This window comes from Telmatherina bonti, assembly GCF_933228915.1.
Source record: "Telmatherina bonti genome assembly, chromosome: 5".
Classification (NCBI taxonomy): domain Eukaryota; kingdom Metazoa; phylum Chordata; class Actinopteri; order Atheriniformes; family Telmatherinidae; genus Telmatherina; species Telmatherina bonti.
The window spans coordinates 33221422-33248569 of NC_136623.1; the positions used below are offsets into that span (position 1 = coordinate 33221422).

Here is a 27148-nt window from a genome sequence, read left to right on the forward strand (position 1 = left end):
CACTTTAGGGCTGGGCGATCTGACCTCCTAGCAACAGAATAATTTGCCTGGATTACGATTAAGTCCAGTATCCTTTTACTTTTAGCCTCCATAGGTGGATTATTTATTTGTTGCAAATATTTTCACAAGAGAAATTAAAGATTAAAATATATATGGTCATTTAATTAATATTTTTCCACTTATTTAAGAGAAATTTAAGTTTCCAAGCATTTTAAATAAGTGGCATGGGCAAGATTGCATCATTTATTGGTCCTGAATTTGATTTCTCGATTAATTAATCTCGATTACTTTCTGTTCCCTGAGTGGGAATAAAAACTGCAGAGGCAGCATTCAGTTTTCACACGCCTCACATGTGGAGCAAACTCAGAAAACTGCAGCTCATCTGCTGAAACTTCAGCTGTTTGAAATCAAGGTCAAAAACTTTTTGATCAAAATAATCAACTCCTCACAATGCAACTTTTACTTTCTGTATTTCTTTCTTTTTAACTTGAAATTTTTGTTTTCAATTTATTTCTTTTTAAGGTATGCTTTAATTTACTTATTAAGAATACATACAGATCAAAATCAGGTGAATTTTAGGTAAATGAGAGGAAATTACTTTTTGCGATGTGTTTGTCTTTCTTTTTTTAATTATTTAATTAATTTATTTTTTAAACTTCTCTATTTTCTGCTTTTCTTACCTATAATCTACCAGCGGTTCTTAACATTTTTGCAACACAGTATCCCTTGTAAAATATTTTTTCAGCCAAGTACCCCCTAACCACTGCATTGCGTTGTCAAGGCGACAGTGACTGACGGACATGATTTGGCTCATGACAGGTGGGGTTTAATTCAAGTCAGAATGTGGGATTTTAGGAGGAATGAAATGATGTAAATCTAAATGTAAATTCAGTTTATAAATGTAAACTTACATTTTTTTATATATATAAAATATTTATATAATATTTATATTATTTTATTTAAGGATATTTTAAAGAAAGCATAAAAGATGTTCCAAGTACCCCCTGGAATGCTTTGGAGTATCCCCAGGGGTACGCGTACCCCCATTTGAGAAACAGTGCTCTAAACAATCCTATCACTATGCATAGTACTGATATTTTCTGATACATGTTCTTTAAAAAAAACATACTGTCAAAACATTCAAAATATAAACACATTTTCTTGATGTCCATCATGTTGCTGCTAATTTACTTTGAGCCTGATAATGCACAGACTATATCCTCATAATCTCATCCTCAGAGCAACATCACAGGAAGACAGCTAAAGTAAAAAGGCTATTTTTAGGATTGCTGATCAAAAGGAAGACGATTTAGCTGAGAAAAACCAAAAATAATCCAGTTAGATGTGTCTTTTAAACTTCATACCAAAAAACAGCAGAAATTCTCTTTAGAAAACTCTTGAATCATCCAAACCTTAAAGAATGACATAGTTTTCTCAGCCAGGTGCGTCAGCCCAGATGACACCCTCTTGTGTGATTGTTTCAACTTTTTTGTCTTCCACGGACCATCCCAGAACTTCACACATCAGCTGGCAGCAGAGCCCGCGTGCGCGTGGACTGTGGAGAGTGTATGAGCGCACTTACCGGAACCGCTGCCACACCTGCACTTACAGGCTTTGTCACTAGTCATATTCCGTATTTACCCTCCCCACTCCACGTTTGTCACCCTCACAGTGTTCATGATCTGCTTATGAAACATGCATGATGCTGTCCGCGCGCGCGCAGTGCAGCTCCAGCTGCTCCACTCCGGGTTTTCCCGGCCGCTGTCTGCCTGCTGTCAATGAACATCCAGGCTTCATTCTACGTGTTTCTGTCGCTCCGCCTCTTCTTCCAAACTGAATCTCTCTCTCTCTCTCTTTCCCCCTCTCTCTCACACACACTGTCATTGCATCCATTTTTGTGCATTTAAGATCTCTCCAAGAATTACCAACCTGGAAGAAGGCGAGCTAAACAGAGTAACAGAGAAGGGCTCCAAAGGAAAACAAACCAGGACGGACCAGGCATCCTTTCTTTCTTTCTTCCCCCCCTCCCCCCCCCCCCCCCCCTTTTCTTTTCCTTTTTCTTTCCTTTCTTTCCCAGCATGTGAGTGAAACCCCTCTAAAGGATGGCAACGATGGGTTAGACAGGATCTAACATGACTGCTACATAAAAGGCAAGAGTTGTTCATTGAATCCTCAGTTTTTTGTTCCTTTTCCTACTTTTTTTTTCACCCCCACATCTCTGGATGGATGGAGGCTTTTGGTTGGAATATCTGCAGGTCTTACCTGCAACCTGTGAGTCTTTATAGGGACATCTGTGTGCAATCTGCAGTGTCCCCCCCCCCCCCCCCTTTTTTTTAGAAACACTGCTGGGTAGCTGGGTAGCAGCTTAGTGACAACCTGACCACGAGCTTTTAATAGCTGCTGATGAATATGTTGCTTCTTATTTCTGCAGCCGTCCTAATGTGTGCATGATGCCACAAACCAAGATGTCATGTCGCGTTGAAGCCTTCTTCAAAACCCCCTTTTCTTTTTTTTAAAGGCGTGATTTTTTCTTTTTTTTTCTTTTTATAATCTACTAAAGAAAAAGCGCGATGCTGCTAGTTCACAGTGCCTTTCTCCTCTTTTAGCCAGTGTGTGTGAAAGATGTCTGCTCCACACGGGCCCCGGGGCGGCCCTGGCCCTGGCCCTGCTGCTGCCGCTGCTGCTGCTCCCTCAGCGGCCGGCGCCATGCCGGAGATGCCGGACCTCAGCCACCTCACCGAGGAGGAGAGGAAGATCATCCTCGGCGTCATGGACCGACAGAAGAAGGAGGAAGCGAAGGAACAGTCAATGTTAAAGTAAGAAAAAAAAGGCGGACATGAGCAGCGGGTTGAATGTTTGTGGCTTCACTGTGAATTTCTGCCTCCCAGTGAGATACTGGTGGGTCATGTTGCCTCTTGACAGCCAACCTTACAGAGTTTTAATGGTCGACCAGTAAGCGGCTGCGACACCGAGGTGAGCTGCAGCCTCCCCCCACCTCTCTCTCTCTCTCTCTCTCTCTCTCTCTCCTGATCTGACATTTAGACGACTTGATTTGGATGGAGAGGCGTTGTTTCATAACGTGGCTAACATCACAACCCCCCCCCCCCCCCCCCCCCCCCCCCCCCCCCCTGCACTTTGTTGTGGCTATACTACAGAGGGTTGGGTTAGCAGCGACGGCCGCCATTTTCACGTAAAATGCACGCCAAATTGCTTAACCTTTCCCCACGAACGTCACAGAGATTACACAATATTTCACTGGAAAGATCATTTAAGGTGTCCTTTGTGGGGATGTTGCACGCGGTGTGTGTGTGTGTGTGAGAGCGATTTCAACATTAAAGTCTCAGTAGTGCAACCCCCGCCCCCCTCCCTTTCCCACTCTACTTCTATCCAGATGTCGCTGGAAGCTGTTTCAGCACCACGGAGCTGTCCACTGTCAAGTGGACAGCTCACTTTTAAGGTGGACCGGAGTGTTTCCGCCATTATGGCTTTAACCTTAACTGCAGGAGCCATAAATCTGCTTTATGGTGGGATATTACATTCATTTGGCTTGACCTGGTTGTAAAAACACATCCATTCAATGATTTGTTAAAAGATGTTTCCATCCTGTTGAGTTTCTTGCTATTTTTCCTTCTTCGGTGAAACGTTGCACCTGCTTTCATGCTGGCCAGGGATAAGATAATACATTTAGAGTAATTGGGTTTGAATGCAGCATACGTGCTGGTCAGTATTCCAGATGTTGGTTGCTGCACGTGCCACCAAATCCAGTGTAAAGATTTCTGAAATGTAGACTGCAGGATTTATTAGAGGAATCTTAAGTTTTTTTTCTTTTCATCTTCAGGTGCACATTTGCGCCAAGGCAGCAGTAAAGATAAAGCTGTGCAATCCCTTGTGCAGCTGCATGATAAACATGAGTCATGTACTCCAAGACACGGCTATCTCAGCCGCTGCGTGTGATTCATCCAGGCTTTTTCCTACTTCCTTCCTCTTTCAGTGTCTCTTCTTTCCTCCCCAATAGCTGCATATTCCCCCTTTCTGTTTTTATCCACAGCTGAAAAACTTGCAGAAGCAGTTGCTTTTTGACATGATTGACCCACTAAATTATGTTAAATAACCACAATGTTTATTGGACTCTATATATGAAGAGGCCCATGCATAATTTGTTGCATCCTAATTTCTATCCTAATATATATCTGTGTGTTTTCATGATTCAGCTACAGAGGAGTTCACTGGAACAGCAGGGCTGTAGCCTTACATCCAGGTGAAATGTTAGGGTTTCTGCCTCCAGTTTGCTGCTGTGTAACCAACACAGCTTATGAAGACACCCCCCAATCCCAAACAGAATACAAATAAATACAGAATGCAGAGACAACTTTAATAAACTAGGAGTTTATTCAAAACAAAACATGATAAATATGCCAAAAGCTGAAAGAGACACATTTTTCTGAATCATAAAAAAAGATGAGGTGTTTTTTTAAAAGTTTATTTTATTGAATGGCAACACCTCATGTAAAAGAAGAGTCGGGATGGGACCATGTTTATCAGAGTGTCACCCCCCCTCTTTTAACAATCGTCTGTAAACATATGCAAGCTGAAGGGACCGGTTGCTCATTGTACCTGTATTTCTCTCTCCCTTTTTTCTGTATTTCACAAGATGCACCAGGTGTATTCAGGCCCTGTGCTGGACTAGTGACCTGTCTAGGGTCTACTCTGCCCTTTGGCTGTAAATTGCTGGGATGGGCTCAACCTTCTCTGTGTCCCTGAATTAGACTTGTGGGAAAATAACCAAAGAGTTTGGATGAGTTGGAAAAAGATTAAGAACTTTTAGTAAAACAAAAAGACTAAATAAACAGGTGATTAAGAGAAGAATAAAAGAATTATGGTTGCAATCGGAGAAAGCGTTCAGGGGATCATATCGGACAGAGTTCTGAAGGGGTTCTGATCTGAGGAGGAGAAAAGATTTCTTCTTATACCTTAGTGAGAAAGACAATTATGGTTGTGGTACATCTGTTGTTGCCTTAAACACTAGATACGTGATCTTTTCCAAAGCTTCTACCAGAGACTGTTTGGCACCTTTCATCTGACAAAGTCCACCTCTAAATGTTTGGCAGGTTTCGAAATTCACCAAGATAAACAACACATACCATAATAATCTATGACTATGTTCTCATGTAGGACACCACACATGCTTTACATCAAGCAGAAGGATTGCACAGAAAATTGTGGACAAAGTGTCTCGCTAAGAAGACACTTAGATCTAACTGACCTCAGTCTCAAGAATGTGACAAAAGTGAGGCCTTTCAATACGAGCAGTAAGAATAATACATGAAGTTACCGTTATCTAAGTATTAAAGGTAACATGTGAGATTAATATGTATCATATGTAATATCCACTACTGACTAATTTGTACAGAAAATGTATAAATGCAGGCAGTCAGGCCAGCCAACAAGTTCTTCTGCCATGTAGCCATGCTGTTGTTATAAATGTAGTACGCTGTTAATATGCTAGACCTTTCCTGAAAACGGTGCTGTCTGTATGTGAGCATATGTTGCTCTGAAACCCGTCTGGAGCCTTTCTAGATGTGCAAGTTGCCAGTTTCACAGGCACTTTCCACTTTGCCTCAGTCCATTAGAAATCCCTATTTGCCCAGAAAAGATGGAGGTGTTTACAAACTTCTTCAAACATGGCTCCTTCTTTGTATGATAGAAGTCGCTGTGATTTCCACGACAGACTTGCCTCGGCTTGAAACATGGCAACACTTAGGGTGCATTCCCTAGTCCGCTAGACTCGTTCCGATTGGGGACTCGGCTCAGTTGTGTGTGTGTGTGTGTGTGGGGGGGGGGGGGGGGGGGGGGGGGGGGGTATCCGTTCAGACCTAGATTGCATTCACACTGCACTTTAGTCAAATGCGCCAAACCTTTACAATAATATATCCCCATTCCCACCTAAGGTGGTGCTGCACTGGTATTTAGCAGGAGAGAGGACAAGACTGGCGTGAAGAAGAAAACCGTTTTGAGTTAAACATGGAGACAAAACAATCGCTGTTTTGGGTTTTTATTGTACAATGGACACAGTATGAACAACAGACGAGGCAGAGGACTCTTAACGCCATTGCTATGTATTTACCCACAATGCAATGCTACGTCAAATGCAGGGAGTGACTTTTTTTTTTTTTTTTGTAGTTCGCTTCCTGTGTTTGGGCCGCTTGAAATGGGCCGAGACCTGCATTTGTAAGTGGACTGAGTCTGCCTCATTGGTCCGAATTAGAATTAGTTTGGTGCCTTCACATTTCCCCAAATGAAGCGGACTTTCCAAGCAAACAGACTCCGTTTCGAATCAAAAAGGTTGATGTAAATATGCCCTTAGATACCTGTATATAATGATCAAGTGTGTCTCCAATGCAGAGATGTCTCCAGATTATCAGAAACATTTGATGACTTTTTGTCGTTCTTATTTTACATGAGGAAACATTTCATTTTTAACAAATCAGTCGTGTTTTTTACAGACTGCTGATCTTCTGTTCATGATTGACTCTGTTTCTCTGAGGTGCTCCACTAATTTTCTGACATCTCGCCCAGTTAACCTAGTTAGTTGCAACATGTTCCTTCAGCTGTTGCTTGTTAGTGCCATATAATTTACAGCTTGTTGTTGCTCCGGTTCCTTCCTTACTTTTAGGCTGTCATCAAATTGAAGATATTTTCCTGAAAATAGGTCACTTCCAACATCGGATTATGTTGAAAACGTTGGTTTGAAAACTATTACATTCTGTTTTTATAAAAATGCTACATGGTGTGACAACTTCATTGGAGTAGAAGTTTTTAATTTTTCATCCAGCACCATATTGGTTTAATATGCTCTGTCTTTACATACTTGGTGACTCATCATGAGTCACCCGAGCAGTAAATCCCCACTTTCTTTACCTATGAATCACACAAGCATAACGCATCCTGAAGCAGCGTTAGTGTGCTCAGCTCTGCAACACATACAACTGCAACGGATTAACTTGTCATTGGATAGCACGTAACATCTCCAGCAGTGTCAGAAACAAACACCCACACTGCAACATCCAACCTTATTGCTTGTGCATCTCCACTGATGCAGTCACGGCCCAATCCCACAGCAGATTGGGCCGTGTTTCTGCAAGTGGCAGCTTGAACATTGAAGTGTGTAATCAAACAGAGGGAATCCTATAAGGATGGAGGGATGGGGAAGAGCACGAGGGAGAGAGAGAAGCCTCCAGCTGCAGGGCTTGCCAACTTGCTGTCATCTCACTGGAGGTGCTACAGAGAGTGTGGATGGAAATCCAGCATTGCTGACTCGCATGTAAATTAGCTACTTCCTACTTAGCTTGCTCAGCCTTCGTCTGGTGTGTGTTTGCATGGATGAATGTGTTGTAAAAAAAAATCTCAGTTTTTATTTTTTATTTTGATCAAAATATAAAAGGTTCAGTCTGAAATTAAACTTGGTTTCAGATGCATATCTTCCTTTGTAACAAATCTTTTGATTCTGTAGGTTAGCTCGGCTTTCTCTGCTTCAGTGAGTCCTTGACTTTTACAGTAATGACGGTCATGGGACCCCCACCCCATCCACCCACATGCTGTGTATCCTACAGGCAGGCATCAGCTGCTTGTGATGGGGTGACCCAGCAGAAGCCTGGGGCTCCACTTCTCTCTTTTCTCCCTAATTCCTTTCTCCTCTAGGGGTGTGTGGTTGTGTTTGAAGGCTGGAAGTGCGAGGGGACAAGAGGGGGTCAGCACAGCTGCTGAAAATTCCCATCCCAACCATCAGCTTGCATCCCACCTTTAGCCTTTAACTAAGGCTGTGTTTTCAGTTTGCTTGCTTTCATTGTTAAGAGTACAAGCTTTTCCAACACACACACCCATAATGCCTGCAGTCCCTGATAGCAGCTTGCACTCATATCAGTCACATTAGCAAGAAAATATCTTACCTCTGAAACATTTAATAAACATTTAAATAAAAGCAAATCTTTCTGCATTTTTTATGCTTTCCTAAAGTTACACAAAAAATGTTTAAGTCTGATCTTTTCCAATCTCTTCTCATGCCTAAACATAGCCATTTACTTTTAATATCAAACTTTGAGCAAGTGTATTTGTTGCTCAGAAAGTCCAAACAAATAAGTGGAAAATTAGAGGTCTCAGGGCAGAAACACAAGCCTCATGCAAGACAGATGGGTTACTACACACTGCTTCCACTCTGACCTCCTTCAACAAGCTGCTGTTTGTTTATAAGCACTCCATCTATCACTCTCTACTCCACAGAGATCACAGACAGTATGCAGAGGACTGCTCTGTGCATCCTAAGTATCAGTAAAGGTGGAACTGCTTGTGGTGACGCTTCAGTGTGTGAAGAGTTGTGAATGAGAATGTGTTGGTTCTGCAGGTGTGTGAAAAGTTTTGCTGCATGAGCATTTAGTATATCAGGGTTCCCTTGCTTGGATCATAAGATCCCAAAAGTTTATGAGCCTTTGAGTAAATGATAGGAGTCTGATAGAACGAGGCCATTTGGCTGCATCATGGGAGTCCTTCACAGTCCTGGTCCACTGGACACCCTGGCCTTCGTATATGTTTACTCAATCTGATCCATCTCATTCACAGGAATCTAAATGTTCAAGAGATCCACAAAATCCAAAAATAAAAATACATGTAAGCAAATAAAAACTATTACTTACTATTATTATACTATTTGTCTCAATACTTAATATTTGCGATAATTCATTTGTTTCATCTTTCTCACTGAACATCTTAAATACTTCGAGATTCAAATGACAAATAATATTAATGACATTATGTGAAAATAAATGCTTTTTTTAAAGGTTAAACTGAACAACAATGATATTCAATGAGGGCTGTAAATAAAAACACCTAACAGTGATTCAGCACATCCAAAACCCTTTAATGTAGGCAGCGTTCCTTCACACAGGAAACACGGGAGAACACAGAGCAATTAAATTACAGCCCATGGTGGCATAACAGCAGACACCTCACAACCCTGGAATAGCTGCATCTGAGTGGAAGACCCTACTACAAGGCAGTCGGTATAATTAGCACCGTCAAAGGAGGTCCCTCAGCAAATGACACAGTCACCCAAATCCATGAGATGAACGCTGTCATGAGGAGGAAGAAGAACTGGGATATTTATTCAAACATAAGCCGTGTGTGTGTTTCAGAAGTAAGATCTTTTCTCGCTAATGTGACTGATATGAGTGCAAGCACACACCTGATCAGTGACGCAGCCCGCTCCTGATCAGGTGTGTGCACGATGGGTTTATAAAGGCTTCAGTGGGCATTAGATGAACTTTTCTTCCAGTTTTATGCAACTAAACTCCTACTGTGTCCCTGTAACTTGAGCCATACTGCCCATCCTAAGGCTGTAAATCTCTGTAATTTCAGTTTATAGCCCATGAATTGTTGACTTTGATTTGTTCATTATCCTCAATCTAACATTTCAAGGGCTCCATAGAAATACTGCATGTATCACGCTTCAGGTTAGCATACACATTAGCAACTGTGAGGTTGGTGTTCAACATGAACACTGACCTAGAATCAGCTTTGATCGATCACATCCTATTTCCTTTTTCCATTCACCCTTCTCCACTCCCCATCATGCATCTACACTTGCACACCTCACTCTTCCCATCCTGGTCATATATCTGATTATGGCGTCAGAGCTCAACATACCAGCTGGGGTTAGTGCTCCAGAGAGACAATCTGTCCCTGGAGGCACAAAGACGGAGAACTTGTGGAGTGCTGTGCACACATTACAGCAGCTTAACCCTTCAATATTCTTCACCCACTGTACAGATTAGTTTGTTTTTGCACTGATCAAACAATAAATAGGTGCAGAAAGACTGGGCACCATAAGTAACTTGAAACTGAGTTGGTACAATCTGGCTATTAAATATGAGGATAGTTCTGAGAAACAAATCGTGTCAGGACTGCAAACACATCAGCTATTGTATTACAGTCTCATTTAAAGACATAATAATGAATTTTTTTTTATAAATAAAAAAGAAAAAAATCATATCACAAATATGACACACTGTGACAAAACAAGATTTTGACATAAAAAGTAGCTGACAGCCAGCCTGTGTCAGGCTGTGAGCGAGCCAGTAAAATTACACATAAATCTTATTGCATTTAAAATCTAGTCGTAACCCATGTTGTGTCATTTCTATAAATAGTAGCGCATGCATTTAATTACGTTATTCTACTACAGAGGTTATGGTAGTTTATTTCCAGAAGGAATGTTTATCCCCACATTGTGAACCCCGCATAACCTTCTTTGGAAACACTTCTTTACCACATTAAAAACAGAGACCTATGGTCATGAAATGAGGCGAGGGAATGTTCTACAGCTTCCTGCTGGACCGTATACAGTATACACTCACTCACACACACACACACACACACACACACACACACACACACACACACACACACACACACACACACACACACACACACACTCTATCTCTGCTTTTCACTTGTTCCCAAGGCTCACCCACCCATGCTCACTCACCATCCTATGCGAAGAGAAGATTCTGTCATAAGCATTTCCCATCCCCCATCACTTTCCCCAGGGGAGAGGGAGAGAAACAGAAAGTGGAAGAGAGGATGTTGTCTTGACTCTATAAAACAGAACCCTCGGCAAATTAATACATCATCAGGCTAATTAAAGTAACAGTGTGCTTTGGTTATGGATGGTCGACATGATGTCAAATACTTTTACTTAGCTTGATGAGAAATATGGTTAGAACACAACAGCTACCAATAAAATGATTTACAGTAAATACTGTTTACAGTATGAAATAACTTGGCAGGCCGTGTTGTTCGCTTCACGGTTGTTTCCACTTTTCTTTTCACTTTTTTAATATTGGCCTTTAATTGATTGCATCTATCAGACTGACTGCTATATTCTATACACATTTGCCTCTACATGCATCAGCTAATTATCTGAAAAAATATGGGAGCTAAATTGCTTTTGTTATACTGTACAATAAGGATAAAGTTCATATTTTGGTATATTATAAATCCAGTGTTTAAACTAAAAGTCAACAAATTTGTTAATCATAATTAAGGTTTGTTAGCTCATGCCCCAATTATTTCTTACTGTCCAAGCCAATAAAAACACAATAAATATATAACAGCTATGAGCATCATATCAACTATTGAATGGACCTTTTAATAGCAGTCTATTCAATTGTTGATATGATGCTCACTCAGGACCTATAAGTGTGCGTGAGCTTTGGTCTGTGGGACAAATAAGGGTTTTGCACTTCCACATTGACTTTATTTATAGCCCTGTCAAATACAAGATAGAATTACTTATCATCACTCTTAAAGTTCATTTATCTGCTTTTTGGCCACTTGGAACCACAACTGTACAACAATTTTAAAGTTATGAACATTTGACTTCATGGGATTTTATAATGTTTCATTTCTTGTTGCTAAAATCAGTCAACTATCTGACTCTAAAGTTGTGTCTCTGGCTGGTTTGCAAGTGCTCTAGTATTTTCATTTAATCTTTATTTTGGTTTACAGCCAGTACCCAGCAACATCACAGTATCTCAATGTCTTTAATGAATGTGCAGCTATGTTCCCTGGCCAGGAGTCAGCTTTGATTCCTGGAGTGAATCAGTACAATCAAGGTAAAACTTTTAAAATAAAAGCGTGTTGAAGGGAATTGGAGGAAGAAGCAACACTTTTCTGTAATTATTTTAATATTCACTCCCTTTCTCTTTATAAATATGCTGTTATTCAGTTGATGCACGAACAAAAAAGGAAGAAAAAGTGTGATGGACATACAGGACAGGTCTGCATCAGAGAAAGAAGAGGAAATGAGGAGGGATGAGGAGGTGAGATGAGTGTGGGTGGGAGGCAGCAGGAGAGGAGACGAGAACATCAAAGGAAAAATGAGAGGAGAGACACTGACGTCTGTGATCCTATCAGGTCTCGCTGCTGATGACAGCCTCAGCTCCCATTGACATAGCAATCAGCTTGGCATCTCCCATAGCCTGCCACTCTCCGGTGCTGCACAGCACTCCGACTTCAATTGTCTCCCAGGACTTTGTTTTAAATAACATCTACATTCGTCAGCATCAGTTTGATTGTCTTCTAGGCTCCTACTCCTCATGTAAATTTGAAGGGATTTTCCAGTCCCTGTCTGTGCAAATGTGCTTGGGGAAACATGACAGCAGAAATATATATATAGATATATTAAAAAAAAACATTGTTGGTACAAGTCCCAGTAATGTTTAGTAACTTACAGTACATTGTTAGACCTCAACACAGGATGATTCATTTACCTCAGTTATGCAGCAGAGCAGCAAGAAGCTCAGATGGATACTGCCTCTCGAAACCACGGTGTGGTGAAACATGAAAACGAATAAAATAAATTAAAAAAAGATAAAAGCTAATCCAAGGAGTGCAGTCACTGTAGCAAAAGCAGCAAGAAGGGAACACTTCATGCTTTTATTGTCAATGCTGTCCTTGCAGTTATTTTTGAGGAAGATTTACAGAATTTGACACTCAGGGAAGTTTGGTGTTGTACTTCTGAGAGTCATGTAAGCCATAGGGTACTACCACACAACACGTAGCACATTCAAAGATTGCTGTTTACAAAATAACAGAGATATGCTGTTACTTTTTACTAATTTCTCAAACTATTTATTTAAAGATGTGAAATAGGCACAAGGCTGTGTGCATCTGCTGTCTACTCAGCTTCGTAACTCCTATTGTTGTGTATTTTTTATGGTATTGGCTGTGCATACTCTCTAAGAATAGGTTCATGTACAGCATGTAAACAAGTGTGGCTAAAAGATGGGGAGACACAAGATGGTGGTAAAGGTATTATTGGAAAGGCCACTATTACGTTGGACTGTGACACCAGATGATCTCATGCTGGCTTCATTCAAAGACCAAAAACCCCCATGCTGTTAGTGAGGCTATTAATAGTGGATACACTCAGCTTTCTGCCATTGCAAGTAAGGAGGTAGGCATCTATAAAGGCAGAAGACCTGTGATCCCTTAGACATCCATGAAACATAGACTACAAGGCATGCAAGTTTACAGATGGCTGATATGAAGCAAAAAGACAGGACTTCTTGATGAAAAATAAATCTTGTCCAGTAGAGGTCGATGGATTATTAAAGCATTTGCTGTTATTATGATGTTTTGGTTTTTTTGTAATCACTAAAGCAATTGTGTAGGACATTATATAGCTACTTGATAAATCGTATTCTTTGGAAACAACCAACCAACTATATGTTTTAATGTTAATATTTTATATGATTTATTAGTTCACAAAGTACTGCCACATAGCTAAGTTTTCTGACTATAGTTCACACGTGTTGTAAATTAACTGGTTATTGTTGTTTGCAGACTTATTTTTCATAAAACTGCTTCTACTGTTTACACAAAATTACCATGCTTTATCGCAGCAAAACAGATCTCAAACTATTCAAGTTTGTATCTATTATTAAAGACATTCTCAATCACACATATGGACACATATGGCAAATCAAGAGCTTCAGTAATCCTCCTGCTATTTTCAGTTTGCTTCTTAGCTAGCTAGCTTAAATGTAGCTTAAACTTTGCTAGCTCTGCTAGTGAAGTCACTGTCAGTGTGATGTTTAAAGTCAAGTAAAATCTGTTTAAAAATGTAAAAACTCAAAGCTTACTTATTCACATTGCTTAACTACCAATTTATTTTCATGACTTTATGAATAAATGTCTTTCCTATTTAGCACATCTCATATAGACAACTTTAGAAGGCCCTGCTAGCTTCAATATGCTAGCTATTGAGACCTTTTTCAGATGTCTGTTGGATAATTTTTTCACCTTTTGGGCTGAAAATGGTAAATGTGCTTTCATTTCTATCTCATTCAGATTTCAGCAATAAAAACTGCAACTAATCCAACTAAATATTGAAAGGAAAAGAAAAAAGAAATCAAAGCTGACTATTTAACTGAGTTGTTAACTCTCCTCAACCAACATGGTGTTCTCACTGTGTGGGCTGATAATAGTAATAGTTTACACACGGTGCCCTAATCTCTCCTTTCCCAGTGTGTGTTTGTCCATGTTCCCTTCATTCAAGACTCAGCTGGTAGGAGCAGGTGCAAGCTGGTGAGTCAGCCACGTGTGTGCTGCTGAGCCAACCCTTCACATACACCTTTGTTTGGGCTAAATCTCAAAGCATGAAGTGCTTTCTATAAACAAATGCAGCCCATTTGTCTACCACATGCACAGAAGTGTAGTAAACTTACTGAAACACAAGCTCACACACTAGTTTCCTTCATACAGACCTCACAATGATCCATGACTACATAGGAAAATTTAACATTTGCTTATGTAAGCCCTTCTCACATGATGCTTTTAATGCCTGGGAAATTATTCTGTTTAAAACTGTTTACCCTCATTATTATTCTGCTTAATTGCTTGTTGTTTTTCTCACAGATATCAAGATGTTAGACTGCTTCACGAGTAGATGAACATGCTACTGTAGGTAGATTACAGAAGCAACCAGCTGACATGCATAGGGGAGGATAAAGAGCAACCATAATTGTGACGTCACTAATACAGCCATGGCCCTTATATAAACCCACTGCGTTGAACACAACTGTGTAACCTACACGTACTGTGCAGCATGCAGAGCTCGCTCTGCCTAGGGCTGAGGTTGGCTTTATGGGTTACTTTAAATGCAATATTCAAGGGATTCTGTATCTAAATGTGTGCATGTGTATAAATGGTTGCAGGGTTCATGTTATTTAGCCTGTATTATAGTATTTACAATGCCCTTAACAGCAAAGAGGCCTGTTTTTCATCCCTATCAACCAACATTGATCAGGAAAGGAACATTTTGATCCTGGGATTGGGCTTCTCAGCTGAAGTCTGATAGAGGATCTCCCACTAATCTCTTAATATCACTCCTCCCACTGAGATACTGCCACCATCACCATGATGATGAGATGGCCTGGATCTGTAGCAGTGGAATGAGAAGGGAGGAAAGTGGTGAAGGAGTACCATTGTAAAGATGCAAACCGTGCGAAATACTCCTCCTTTGTGAAGCTTAAACATTTATTTGAAGACAACAGAATAAGCAGCATTTAAAGTCATCAGGCAATGAGTTTTTTTTTTCTTTTTTTGGAAGGAGGTTTGGGTGTTTTGTTGACAGTAAGCAGAAGCTGTAGCCTTATCCTCATGAGGGTGGCTGCTTAGATGTTTGGTTGGCTGGTTGGCTTTAAATCTGTGCAGATATGCGACTAATGCAAGGGAATCCTTTCATTTGGGATTTTACAGAAGCCAAACAGATCTTCTCCCCCATCAGACAGATGTTGAGAGCCATCATGTTCAAGTTCATTTAAATCTTATAGTACTGTAGTCACACATCTGTTTGTTTGGATGAATGTGCTGATTGTATGAAGCTCAGACGTTGTGTGATAACAACACAAGGTTAATGCTCTTGCTTTTCTTCATAGGTATTTAACTTCACGCTGCTTTAGTAGAAATATTTTAGCTATGTTTGGGTTGGAGTTTATGTGTTGTTAGGTCATATCGGATTGCTTTGCCTTGTGCTTGTCTGCCTGGGCACACTGTATGCTATGAGAACTAATACTAGTGTGCAGAAGCGGACAGGAAGGAGTAGAACATGCTGGGCCAACAATAGGCAGGGTATCTATTACTTCGCTATTGTTAGCTATAGCGTTGCTATTATTAAAGCCCTCAGTGAGCCGATTGACTGCAGTTTCAGTCCAGCCTCCCAAGCCAGGAAGAACACCGTCAGTAGATTTTTTGTGTCTGTTTAGTTGGACTGGTGGGACTTTATAACAAGGCATGGATAGTATGTCAGTATGTTTGTGAGAATATTGGGGTGGCTGTAGCTTAGCAGGAAGAGCAGTCGTCTTCTAACTGGAAAGTTGGGAGATTGATTCCAAGCTTTCCCTGACTATGTACCTTGGGCCACACACTAAAACCCTTTTAGGATATGAGTGTCTATGTAAGTCGCTTTGGACAAAAGCATCTGCTAAATAACTGTAGAATAAAACATGATTGCAATTGTTTTTAGTCTAGATTACTGTATAATCTCTAGGTTTTCTAAAAATTTCACAATGCTTATTTCTGTCACCTGTTCTAACCTTTATTTAAACAGTGCTGGTGCAAAGTGAATGGTTTCCATAATTTTAATGAATTTATAGAATATAAACCGATTATAGAAAAACAACCAGATGAGATTGGCCATTTTACCTACATTACACTTCCTTCTAATCACACGTTTTAAATTATTTAGGGACTGAGGGTATTAATTGTTGCAGCTTTTCACAGGAATCTGTGTCCATTGTTTGCTGAATAAAAGATTTCAGCTGCTCGATAGCCTATGGCTGTTGCTCTCTAATTCTCCTCCTCATGATTTATTATGAATTTTCATTAGGAGACAGAACTGAATTATAAGCAGACCAGCCAAGTACAAGCACTGTTATGTTTGAGGCCGAAAATAACCATCACAGGAAAGATGATAATGATTTCTCTCCAAAGATCCAGTACTATATGTGCCTCTGAGGCTATGTTACCCAGCACAAGTCGCTCATACTTGTGGGCCTCTGATGCACCTCTGTACCATCTGAAACACTGACTTTTACGGCTTAAAGCTGGGGTCGGTAATGTTGAGGAGCTAGCAGGATTTGAAAGTGGCACCCTGTCTTGGCTCCTCCCCCTCTTGTTCTGCTCCTTGCGTGATCCAAGGCTTTTTTAATCGCAGCTTTTTCTACCAACGATTTTCTCTTTCTCGGCTGTTTAGCGGGAGGAGGCAACTAAACCGAGCCGGGTCGGGAAATCCTTCCTGCATTTTCTCAGCCATGTCTGCTTTCCGAGTTTCTTCTTCACTACTTTGTATTTCCATCCTAACACGCTGTTTATATGCAGGGTGTGGCTATCAGGTGTGTGCTGTGGGAGGGGGAGGAGGGGAGCCGGGAGAAGAAGCTTATGAAATTAAAGAAATGAACAACTCCATTTCGGTCCGAATGTTTGGATTGGTCAGAGTTTTTACAGATTTACAGTAAACTGAGGCGTCTAACTATATATCTTATTCATGATTAAAAAAATGTATAGATTACTATCAGGACGAAGAACCAGTTCACCCAGAGTAAAAAAAAAAGTCTTTGAGCAACATTACCTACCCCAGTTTTAAGTTGATAAGAGCCTTGATGATTTCACTCATCAATGGAATGATAAACCATGTTGTGTTTTCTTTTTCCAAAAGCAAGCTGAGACTCAAAGGCATGTTGCCACAGAAAATGTGTCTTTCTGTCCTTCTGAGAAGAGTTCATACCCAGGGGACTCTGCAGAGTTTAGCCTAAGCATGCTTCCTGGTCTAACAAACTTTCAGGTGGTATTTCACTGCAGTGGTAAAGTGTTTTGAGCTAAAATGGATTTCCACAAAAACTGCAGATCTCCTACCTGACACATCTACCCGTGAACATCTCCAGAGTATGAGAGAGCCCAGCCCCTATTCTGAAGTTTAGTTCCAGAGCAGATGCTGCGCGTAAAGGCAGCCCACGTATCTGTGTTTGGCCCTACTCTGCTTCATGCACCGGCTTATAGGCTCCTTCCCACCACTGAAGTTGCACTCCATGTCCCAGTAGATAGTCAGTGATTCTGGGAACTGGAAAGCCCAAGCCCCCAACGTCACCTGTCACCCAGATGAATTTTTAATCGACTTTAAAATCCCTCCTTTAATGGAGTGAAACCATTTAGAGGGGGCAACCTGTGGCTGGACCCGGCTGAGCTCCTCCCAGAGCTGACTCCTGAAAGATGCTCCAGATTTTCTTTTCCAGATGAGATATGTCAAGCATGTTATTGTCAGTCCATCACAGCCTTATAATTTCTCTCAGTCTCTTCCCCCTTCACCTGGGGGACTCTGTTAGGGCACAATACCCCAGACAACATGGAGGTACTCAAACCCCTCAACATATGCAGGTGGCCATTCACAAAGGGGAAAAGACCAGGATTCTTTAACCACCTATCCTTAAATCCCCAATGTGTTACTAGTCAAATATATAAACTTTACTTTCTTATGTTAAATGAACAAGTTACCTTTTTGTTGCATTTTAGAAAACTTCTCAACTTTTACTGAAATTGTGTTATGATTGTAGTTATTGTAAATATGATGCACTTTATTTTGCAATTAAAGCTGAAATAAATCCTCTTACTGTGCATGGCAGTCCCTTATCATGGAGGCCAGGAGAACAACTGAAACTATGCTTTTGTTAAATATAAATAATGTGAGGATAGCAGAACAGAGTTGTCGCTCGAGGAGTTGTTTGGATACAATACAGAAGGAGGGAAGACGGTGCCATTGATTTAGGTAGAGTTGTGAGTTTCTGGAGTGTTTTTTATTCTATTTTCTCAGTTGAGCTGTTTAAATGTGCATGGGAGGAGCTGTGACATTACTGTGAGACAGTGTCAGCTGCCAAGAAAGTGCTGGGCACAGGCATAAAATGTTTCCATGTCAGGTTGGATAAAGTTGTCTGACAGGAGAAGCAGCTAAGCGTTCACACACAACAAAAAAAAGACTAGCCGGTCCACGCACCATCATGAGAGCAAACAAGCACATATGTGTATGAAGACAAACATCACAGTGTGTCACAGTGTTTGACTAAATGCTGCACATAATGTTGATACTGTACATGTTCCACTGTTTGATGAACTGACTTTAACATGAACGTTGTACATATACTTTCTCTGAGCTTTAGCACAGAAATGCAATTGTGAATGTGTGGGCTGCTGGATGATTAGCTGACTTTTTGCTGCTTAGAAATCTCTTAGGAGGGGAGATATGGGGAAGCTCAATTGAATCCTGGCAGGTAATCTAAGGAAACAGATGGATTTTAGTTATATTTGGCAGCAGATTAGCCACTTCCTGTCGCTCAGAAAAAAAAAAACCTGCTGTTGCCAACTCCTGCTTGACAATCTGAATATTAGTTCTTGGTCAGGAGGTCTGGCTTGTGTGCTCTTAGATTGCTTATTTTGATGAGTGTGCCCTGTGAATTCAATCCTATCTTTGCTTTCTAAGGCCCAGCTGTGTTCGCTGGCCAACCCCTCCACGCCTATACGCCTGCCCACTTGCCGTCAATACTTCCCTGACTATAGCAGCATGCCAGCACCCCATGCCCAGGGAAGTTATCACCATCCTATTCCCTGCTCCTAATCCCCTCTAAAGTGGAGAGAAAATATTAAGTATAGCTTCTCCCAGCGTTTGTTGTAGAGGTTGAATGAACAGGTGTCTCAAGACCTAATCGGCTGGCTTTAGATGAGTTGCTATTTTTACTGTATGCCACACCTTTCTTTGAGATTGGCAGATGATGTACAGTAGATGTGGTAAAATGCCAGAATTCTGTCTTTTATAGCCTGCAGGGATAATGCTGACTGCCATTTTCAGCATGTTGATTTTCCTTATGTAGTTGGCTGAGGAACAGTAATCCACTCTCAGGGATCTGGAGGTAATAGAATGACACTCCTTTATAATTTCTAATAGATTTTATGGCAGTGATGTTACATTTTTCTGCTATTAACTCTATATTTCCAATGCATTTTTTGGTTGAGGTGGCAATTAGCATAGCAGCTCTTATATTCAAGGAGAAAGAACATTTCTTTCCAAACAGACATGCAAGACAAAATTGAATAAAAAAACATTAATTATATGAGCAGGATTACAGCTGTAGATTTAGATGCAACGCAGATCTTGTCAGTCAGACATAGTACTGTATTCATTGACATCATATCTAAGCCAAGGCTGGAGCAGCTCTACAGCCTCCAGTGAAAGTTCCTCCTGTAGATTATTTACCTGTGAGTGATTTCAGGCAGATTTTAGCTGAATCTCCTGGCACTATTCTGACAGACAGGGATGGTGTTAATGATGTACGTTGTTGGTATTTATCCAAACAGCCTGATTACTCCCTTATGATCCAATTATTACTCTGCCTGTAGTGGACTCCGAGGGCTTGCAGGGTCACCGCTTAGCCACATCACAAATTTCCTACTAAAGTGTTGATGCCAAGATGAGATTTCCTGGTGCTCTCTGTCAGGCATGGAGGGCTGCCAGAATCCCATTCTTAAGTCGTTAAATTGTCTCTGTTGGCCTGTTGCCCAATGCTCGTCAGTCAAAAGTAAAAAAGTGTTATGTATTCAAATAATTCAAATCGGTTGAAGACACAGATTCCTGGAGAACTGTGAGAAGGTAAATCCAAAAGAAATATTCATCAAGGCGCAGAAGCTTGAAATCTCATTGCAAGGGTGTATTTCTGTGCATGTTCACTTGTCACAATAGCACCGGGGTGCATCATGCCGTGTTTTTACCGCCCTTGGTGGTCCTGTCAGTGGATGATGCTTCAGCTTTTTGAAAGAAATCAAAAAGTTTCTGCCTCTGATTGTTTGATCAGGAGTTTACTTAAAGATAGGACTGGAGAGAAAGATGTTGGTGTCAGAGGTGGAAGATGTGTTGGCTTTGTGCAGGAGATACCTGCTGCAGCAGCATGGACGCTGAACTTTTGCTTCTCTGTGTCTTAAAAGCATCTGATCAGGCTGAGAATGATTTCATTCATTCATTCATTCATTATCCTAACCGCTTAATCCAGTTCAGGGTCGCGGGAAAGCTGGAGCCTATCCCAGCAGTCTTTGGGCGAAAGGCAGGGTACACCCTGGACAGCTCGCCAGTCCATCGCAGGGCGAGAATGATTTCTTTGTTCTTAATTAAACCTTCAAGTGTTGTAAGGGAGGGCTGTGTGATGGTGTGGCGGCTAAAGTTGTTGCCTCACGTTCCTGGTTTGCATCTTTGATGAGGCTTTTCTGTGCAGTTAGCACGTGCTGAGTTAATTTGTGCTTCTGAATGAGAGTGCATGAGCGGCTGTTTGTATCTGTAATGAACTGCTGACCTGTCCAGGGTCTACACTCACTCTCTCCTGAGGAGATAGGCTCCAGGCTCCCCCCAACCTGTATGAAATAAATGGAAAAGTAAAATACTGGCTGAATTTCGCAGCAATGAATATGGAATAATTCATAACACAGGCCATCTAACCATGTTTGCACAATGACATATAAATGTACCACCAACACTCTTCTTTTACCTTTGGGCTTTAGGAACTTCCCAAGTTTTTGTTTGTCAGCTTTACTTTAAAGCTGCTGGTCTTGGGGTGTTAATTTTACACAGGGCTTGGTCTGTGTTTTCATCACATGTGCAGTTTTCCTCCTGCACATAGATGCAAGGATAATTTTGTGACTGAAGATGCTCTGCCTGCCTCTCTGTGTTATTACACAGTAATGGAGGGGGCCGTGTCAATCCGAAGCTGCAGCCCTCTGCAGGACAAAGCAGGAATAGCTACTGAATTTGAATGGTTTTTCTCAGGCCTGAAGTTCACCTCCTATGACAGTTGTTTTATGTTGGTCAGTAAGTATGGAGTTGCTTTTGTGTCTTTTACTGGTGAAGTATTTTTTTTAAAGTAAAAAAAGTAAAGTTGTTTGTGTGATTGCTGGAATGGGTTACAGCTTCCCTGTGACCCTAAATTGGACTAAACTTCACAGAAAAATGAATAAAACTGGAATATTTAGTGTTAAACAAAGTGCTGACAGATGGTATGTGTTGAGCAGAGTCAGGCCATCATTCATTCTATTTCTTGAGGTCTACAAAAAATGTTTTATTTATTATAAATGTTGCCTTTTTTAAAGGCATTTATAATTGGTCACTTTTCATGTGTTGAGACTTTAATGAAAGAATTCATTCTGGACGTGCTTCAGATGTTGCTGAACCTGCTGTGGTGGGACTGTGATGCTGCAAGTCTTCTTCTGGATCTGAGACAATCTCATGATTCACGACTTGTACTGATGTCGCAACAGCTCGGTATATTAATTCTAAATACAGATTTAGAAAAGGAACTGCAGTGAAACAAAGGATGCACAGCTTATGGTGAAGTTTATCTCAAGCATTTTAGTTGCAGCGATTTCTTCAGAGGGCTGGATCTAATAAAATATCTTTGATCTTATGAAAACATTCAGGTCCCACTGATGGCTTGTTGTGTAAGGCTCCTGGTGTCTGGACAGAGGAGGCTGTGCAAGTTCACCCCTCCTATTTAATTTCCTTTCCATATGTCCTAGCTGAAATTTGCAACAATAAGTGACAGACTTGTTCATCATCACATCATAAGGAAATGATGTGATGATGAACATTTTGGTCTGAGATTGTCTGGTTCACTGCAGAACATGGACAGCAATCAGTTTCCTTTTACTTGTCTTTCTTAAACTAATGCTGAAAAACTATTGCAGTTGTGCACAATCCAGTTCAAGTATAACACAAACTGCTGACAGTTTCAGATACTTACAAAGAGCAATGATTATTTATGTTTTATTGGTCATGTTGCAATAAAAATAAAGAAAGCTTTAGACGTTGGCATCAAAACTTCAATTGACTGCGCTCCTACAATAATTTTAAACTCTTTTAAAACTTTATAGGCTATCTTAGCAAATGTTCGTTTTTTTAAAATTTTTTTATTGCAAAATAATTTTAATCTGCCAAACAGCTGGATTTATCAGATGGGTGAACTCAGCTCATGCAGCACATCTGTCCACTAGGGAGCAGTGTAGGATTAGTCAAACCTCCTTTAGAGCCGCTGATGTGTAGAGGGTAGAAACTAAAATCCGGAGCAAAATACCAGATCCAGTGGAACAACATCATGAGAGTGATTCAAATTTAAAGCTACATCCCGGCGTACAAGCACACAAAGCTAAACGTATTCTAATTTGTTTTTGTTTTTTCTTTTTTGTGTGTAATTGAGGCTCATGGGAACAACGTGGAGGTTAAAGAGATGGAAAACAAAGACTTAAATGCCCTGCAGCCCCACACCCTCCCCCTTGCAGCCAGGCTACTGAATACGTCACTTGTGACATTTTACACTCACTCATTTTACTGCCCCGTGTCAAATAATACACAGCACACTCCCTCACTCACATGGGCTTGCACATATGAGTCCAGCACACACAAGGATGTGTGGATATGAGGATGCACTGTACACACACACACACACACACACACTAATGCATATACGTGTGTGCTCACACACTAACATTCTGCCCGGCAGCTTTTCCAGCCAGGCAAGCAGGCAGCAGGCTCGATCAGATAAATATGAGGCTTGTAATGCGACCACAGAGACGAGGCTGATGGGATCAATAAAGAACGGCGCTGCAGGTCATCAGGAGAACACAGCAAGAGGATAAATATGGACTGGCTCATCGGGAAACAGAGCAGCGAGACTGATGGGTACACAGGGCTTTATCTTCCCTCGTGTGTTCTCTCACACATCTCACACAGATCCCACTGACTGATTTCTTACTCTTCCTCATGTTTCAGTAGATTCTCATGCTCTATGAGTTGTTGGGAAGTAGCACTACACACACTGGGATTTTTATGGGAATTTTAAGATTTTAATATAAGAGAATATTGTTTTTTTTTTTAGTAAAAATGCTTCTAATTGTTTTGAATGGATTTGTGCTAACGTGTTACTTTCATTTTCTCTTATGGAATAAATCCTCTTTTTAGTGAGGTGTTTCACCACTGAAAGTTTCTTCACTACATCATGTGTTTTTATTGTTTTCCAGCTAAATGGCTTTTATGTCAAGTTTTCTTCAATCTTAGAGACACTTTCCTGTTTTTCCCCCAAAATATCAAGCACAGATAAAAATAGGCATTAATATCAGCGGTATAGCTGATGAAATGATAATAATTGGAAATGTAACACCACTCAAACACACTAAATTTAGCATGGTGGCCGTGTTTGGAGCTGACAAAAGCTAATTAACACATTTCATTTCACACTGGTATATGAAGAGGATTATATTCTTAGAATAAGGGGTGATCAGGTGTGTGAGGTTCTGGAGTGGTTTTCTCAGCTGTGTATTGTTTTCTAAAGTGACAGACAGAGAGTGGCTGAACTGGCAGCTTCGGTGTTGGATGGTGCACAGATGTAACAGTGTCATGTGGTTGTTGATCATGTGTGTGTTTGTTTGATTGCAGTTTAGATTATCCTGCAGACAATAACTTTGCTTTTGTTTCCAAAGATAACCATGTATGGGAAATGAGTAGTTAGTGACTGTGCATGTTAAATGGGGATTTGAATTATTTGTTAACCTGTTCTCGTGTTGTGTTACTGATCTAATATGTTCACCAGAGCGGAAAAATGTATTTGTTTTACTAAAAAGGGCACATAAATGTACAACCTTTAGCATGACATACAGAAGATACAATCTAACAGGAATATTTAACATGCCGTATGTCTCACATTTTTTTCTTAGACATATATTAGACAGTTTATAAATATTTATATTTCTAAATTCTAATTTTTTTTCTCCCATTTGCAAGGTTACACTAAGTGATAAACTTTGATAAAATAAACAACTTAGTGGTGAGAGAAAAGCTGGTGATATCTTTCAGGTATTCATCATACAATGCATCTTAAAAAGGAAACTTTATATTAGGTAAAGTAGATGGCTTCTGTATGTTTGAGATAAATAGATTTTAAAGTTTTTTAGTGCACTTGCTGTAACCTGAACCCAGTGAGCACCAACTGGAGCTTCAATATTGACTTCCAGTTGAAAACTGGGATAAATGTGGACTAAATCTCTAAGGCCTCTTTCACAAGCTAAGGCCTAAATTCATCAGCTGTTTAAAGGGGTAGTGAGTTATCGATAAGAGATTTGAAGATATAGATTATCTTTAAGTGTAACGTTAAAATCTAGTCAAGAAGATGATAAAACTTCAATGAATTTCTTGCTGCATTTGAAGTGTCATAAATATGAAATATGTGCTGCTAACAGGAGCTCCTAGGACCTTGTTATGAAAGTTGATGAATACTTCAATGTTTTCAAAAGGTGTAGTCACTTCTTTCATTTATTTTCACTACTATTCAGAAGTTTCGATTTATATATTTTCATGTTCACTTTGCCAAAAACAGTAATGCAGTGCTCAGTTTAGCGAGCTAGCTAAATGCTATAGCCTAAAAATTTACCAAAGATGCTAACATCAGAAAAATGTATGATGCAAGTATCATTCAGGTTTTTAATTAATAGTTTGGAGCAAAGAAGAAGCAATTTAAGATTATATCTTTCTGGCTGTGACTGTTGCGGTGTTAACGGAAAATGCAAGTTAGCAACATGCATATATAAGCATTTAATGCTAACTTGGTGATGAGAATGTTTACACAAAGTGAGAAACTACTTTGTAACTCAGGTTGTGGTGCGGACCATTCAGAGAAGTGGTCGAACATCTCTCAGAATGGTTTGTTAGTTGCTCTGAAACACATGTAGATGTCTTTTGGTGCTTCTGGATGTGAGCTTGGCATGGATGGTGTGGGCCATTAGTGACTATGGATTTCTCTTAGAAAAGGTCAGAGACTTAGTTGTGCAATAATATGCCATACGGGCTAGCATTTAGGATCTACCCTACTGCATAGAAAAGCTAAAGTTCCAATAAAAAATCAAGTTTGTTCATGTTGGGGAGAATGTAGCTCACATGAAGCAGATAAGTTATGATTTAATTTGGATTTTATTCAGTCTAAATCACTAAATCAATCATTTTATTTTTCCATCTTTGAAGTTACCATGTTAATGTTTTTCATGATTGTTACATTGTTGGTTTCCCCCAAACCATTATTTATAATATCCTTATTATCATTAATGTCATGCTCATTTTTAGTGGCATTGTCATTGTGTCAGTATTTTGTGTCTTTTTGGCAGATTTCCTCATTTATTTATGTTCTGTATGCACTGAGCCGTGCACACCTTTTCATTTTTTTTATGTTTTAGGATCAAAGAAGAACCAAAGTCTCAGCCGGCACAGTAAGTAAACCGCATTACCCAGAGTGCTCTAGGCTTTGACACTTCTTCCTGGCAGTGAGTGCTGTGTGCTTCATGTGGCTTTCTCCTCTTTGTCTGGGGTTTAAATGACAGAAATGCCATTAATGTCATGGAAAACCACAACTTACTGCTCGATGACATTGTGAAGTCATCAGTCATTACTTCTACATTTCTCAGTGAGTTAACTTTGATAAGATTTTGTTCAACTCTGTGGACACAAAATAGCTGAATTCCATGACATCAGTGACATTGGCTTTAACTTTGTACCAGCTTTTTAATTGCTAGGCTCCCACACCTTTTCCTTGTCCTTGATTTGTACCTGGATGCCCATTTTCATTTAGTGTGATATGCACTTTGATTGGCTTGTGCAGCCTCATAGTTTGACCTGATGCACCTGTTTTGCTCTGTTGTACGATAGCTTCATTTTGAGCCGATCTGTCTGTAGGGCTACCCAATCTGACAACCTGATGCCTTCTGCACCACCAAGCTGGAATAAGAGATACTGTACTTCTGTTTCCCTCAGCTGAACATTTAATGCAGCTCTCATTTCCACTGGCTATAGAGCTTTACAGCTTTTACTGTGCCCATACTTTGGCTCTGTCTTCTCTCTGCTCTTGTTGTAGCGAATGTTCCCACTATTCTTCACTCCTTTAATCCACCCCGCTTTCCAAAAACCTTCTTATTATCTAGATGAAATTGTATTCTCCCAAGTTGGCTCATTAAGATATTCAGTCGCACTTTGCTTATTTGAACAGGTGGTTTCCCTTTAGTGGGATTACTGAGCTGGTAAATAACGTTCTTCAGCCCCAGCAAAAGTCCCAAAATGACAAGGAGCCAGAGCCAGACACGTAAGTAACAGTGCAGACCCATTCTGATCTCCTCCCAGCACAAACAAATAAATAGCCGTGACCCAGCAGCTGGGAGCGTAGCATGTTTTACCCCACAGTGTGTTACCCACTTTACAGTATGTGTGTTCACAAACACACCGACACACTTCAGAGGGTTTTGGTGGAAGTTGTTTAGCACAATTTATCGTCATTAAATTAATAACAAGATGTCAATAGACATGGGATGGAGCAAGCACCATTTCTATTTACAAAATGCAAGAGAAAACAGGATGAAGGCCATGTATGTTCACTTGCCCCTGATTGGTAAATACTGCTCTGCATGAAATTAAAGCAGTTTGGTTTTTATTGATAGAAAGTTTGCAGTCATTGTACACTGATTCATTTTGTAGCTC

General features: G+C 40.3%; 1 protein-coding gene across 8 annotated transcripts in view; it reads left to right on the forward strand.

The window, feature by feature from the left end:
- Positions 1-2622: 2622 nt before the first annotated feature.
- Positions 2623-27148, forward strand: part of rims2a (regulating synaptic membrane exocytosis 2a) — a gene marked incomplete at its 5' end in the record, with an annotated part of 160154 nt that continues 135628 nt past the window's right edge. For 7 of the 8 annotated variants that reach the window (XM_079240332.1, XM_079240336.1, XM_079240334.1 and 4 more), the window contains 3 exons: positions 2623-2816; positions 25858-25890; positions 26664-26756. In XM_079240332.1, coding sequence (XP_079096458.1) covers positions 2623-2816; positions 25858-25890; positions 26664-26756 — 320 coding nt within the window. The remainder of the gene's footprint in view (positions 2817-25857; positions 25891-26663; positions 26757-27148) is intronic. The other variant, XM_079240338.1, reaches the window with a different exon arrangement.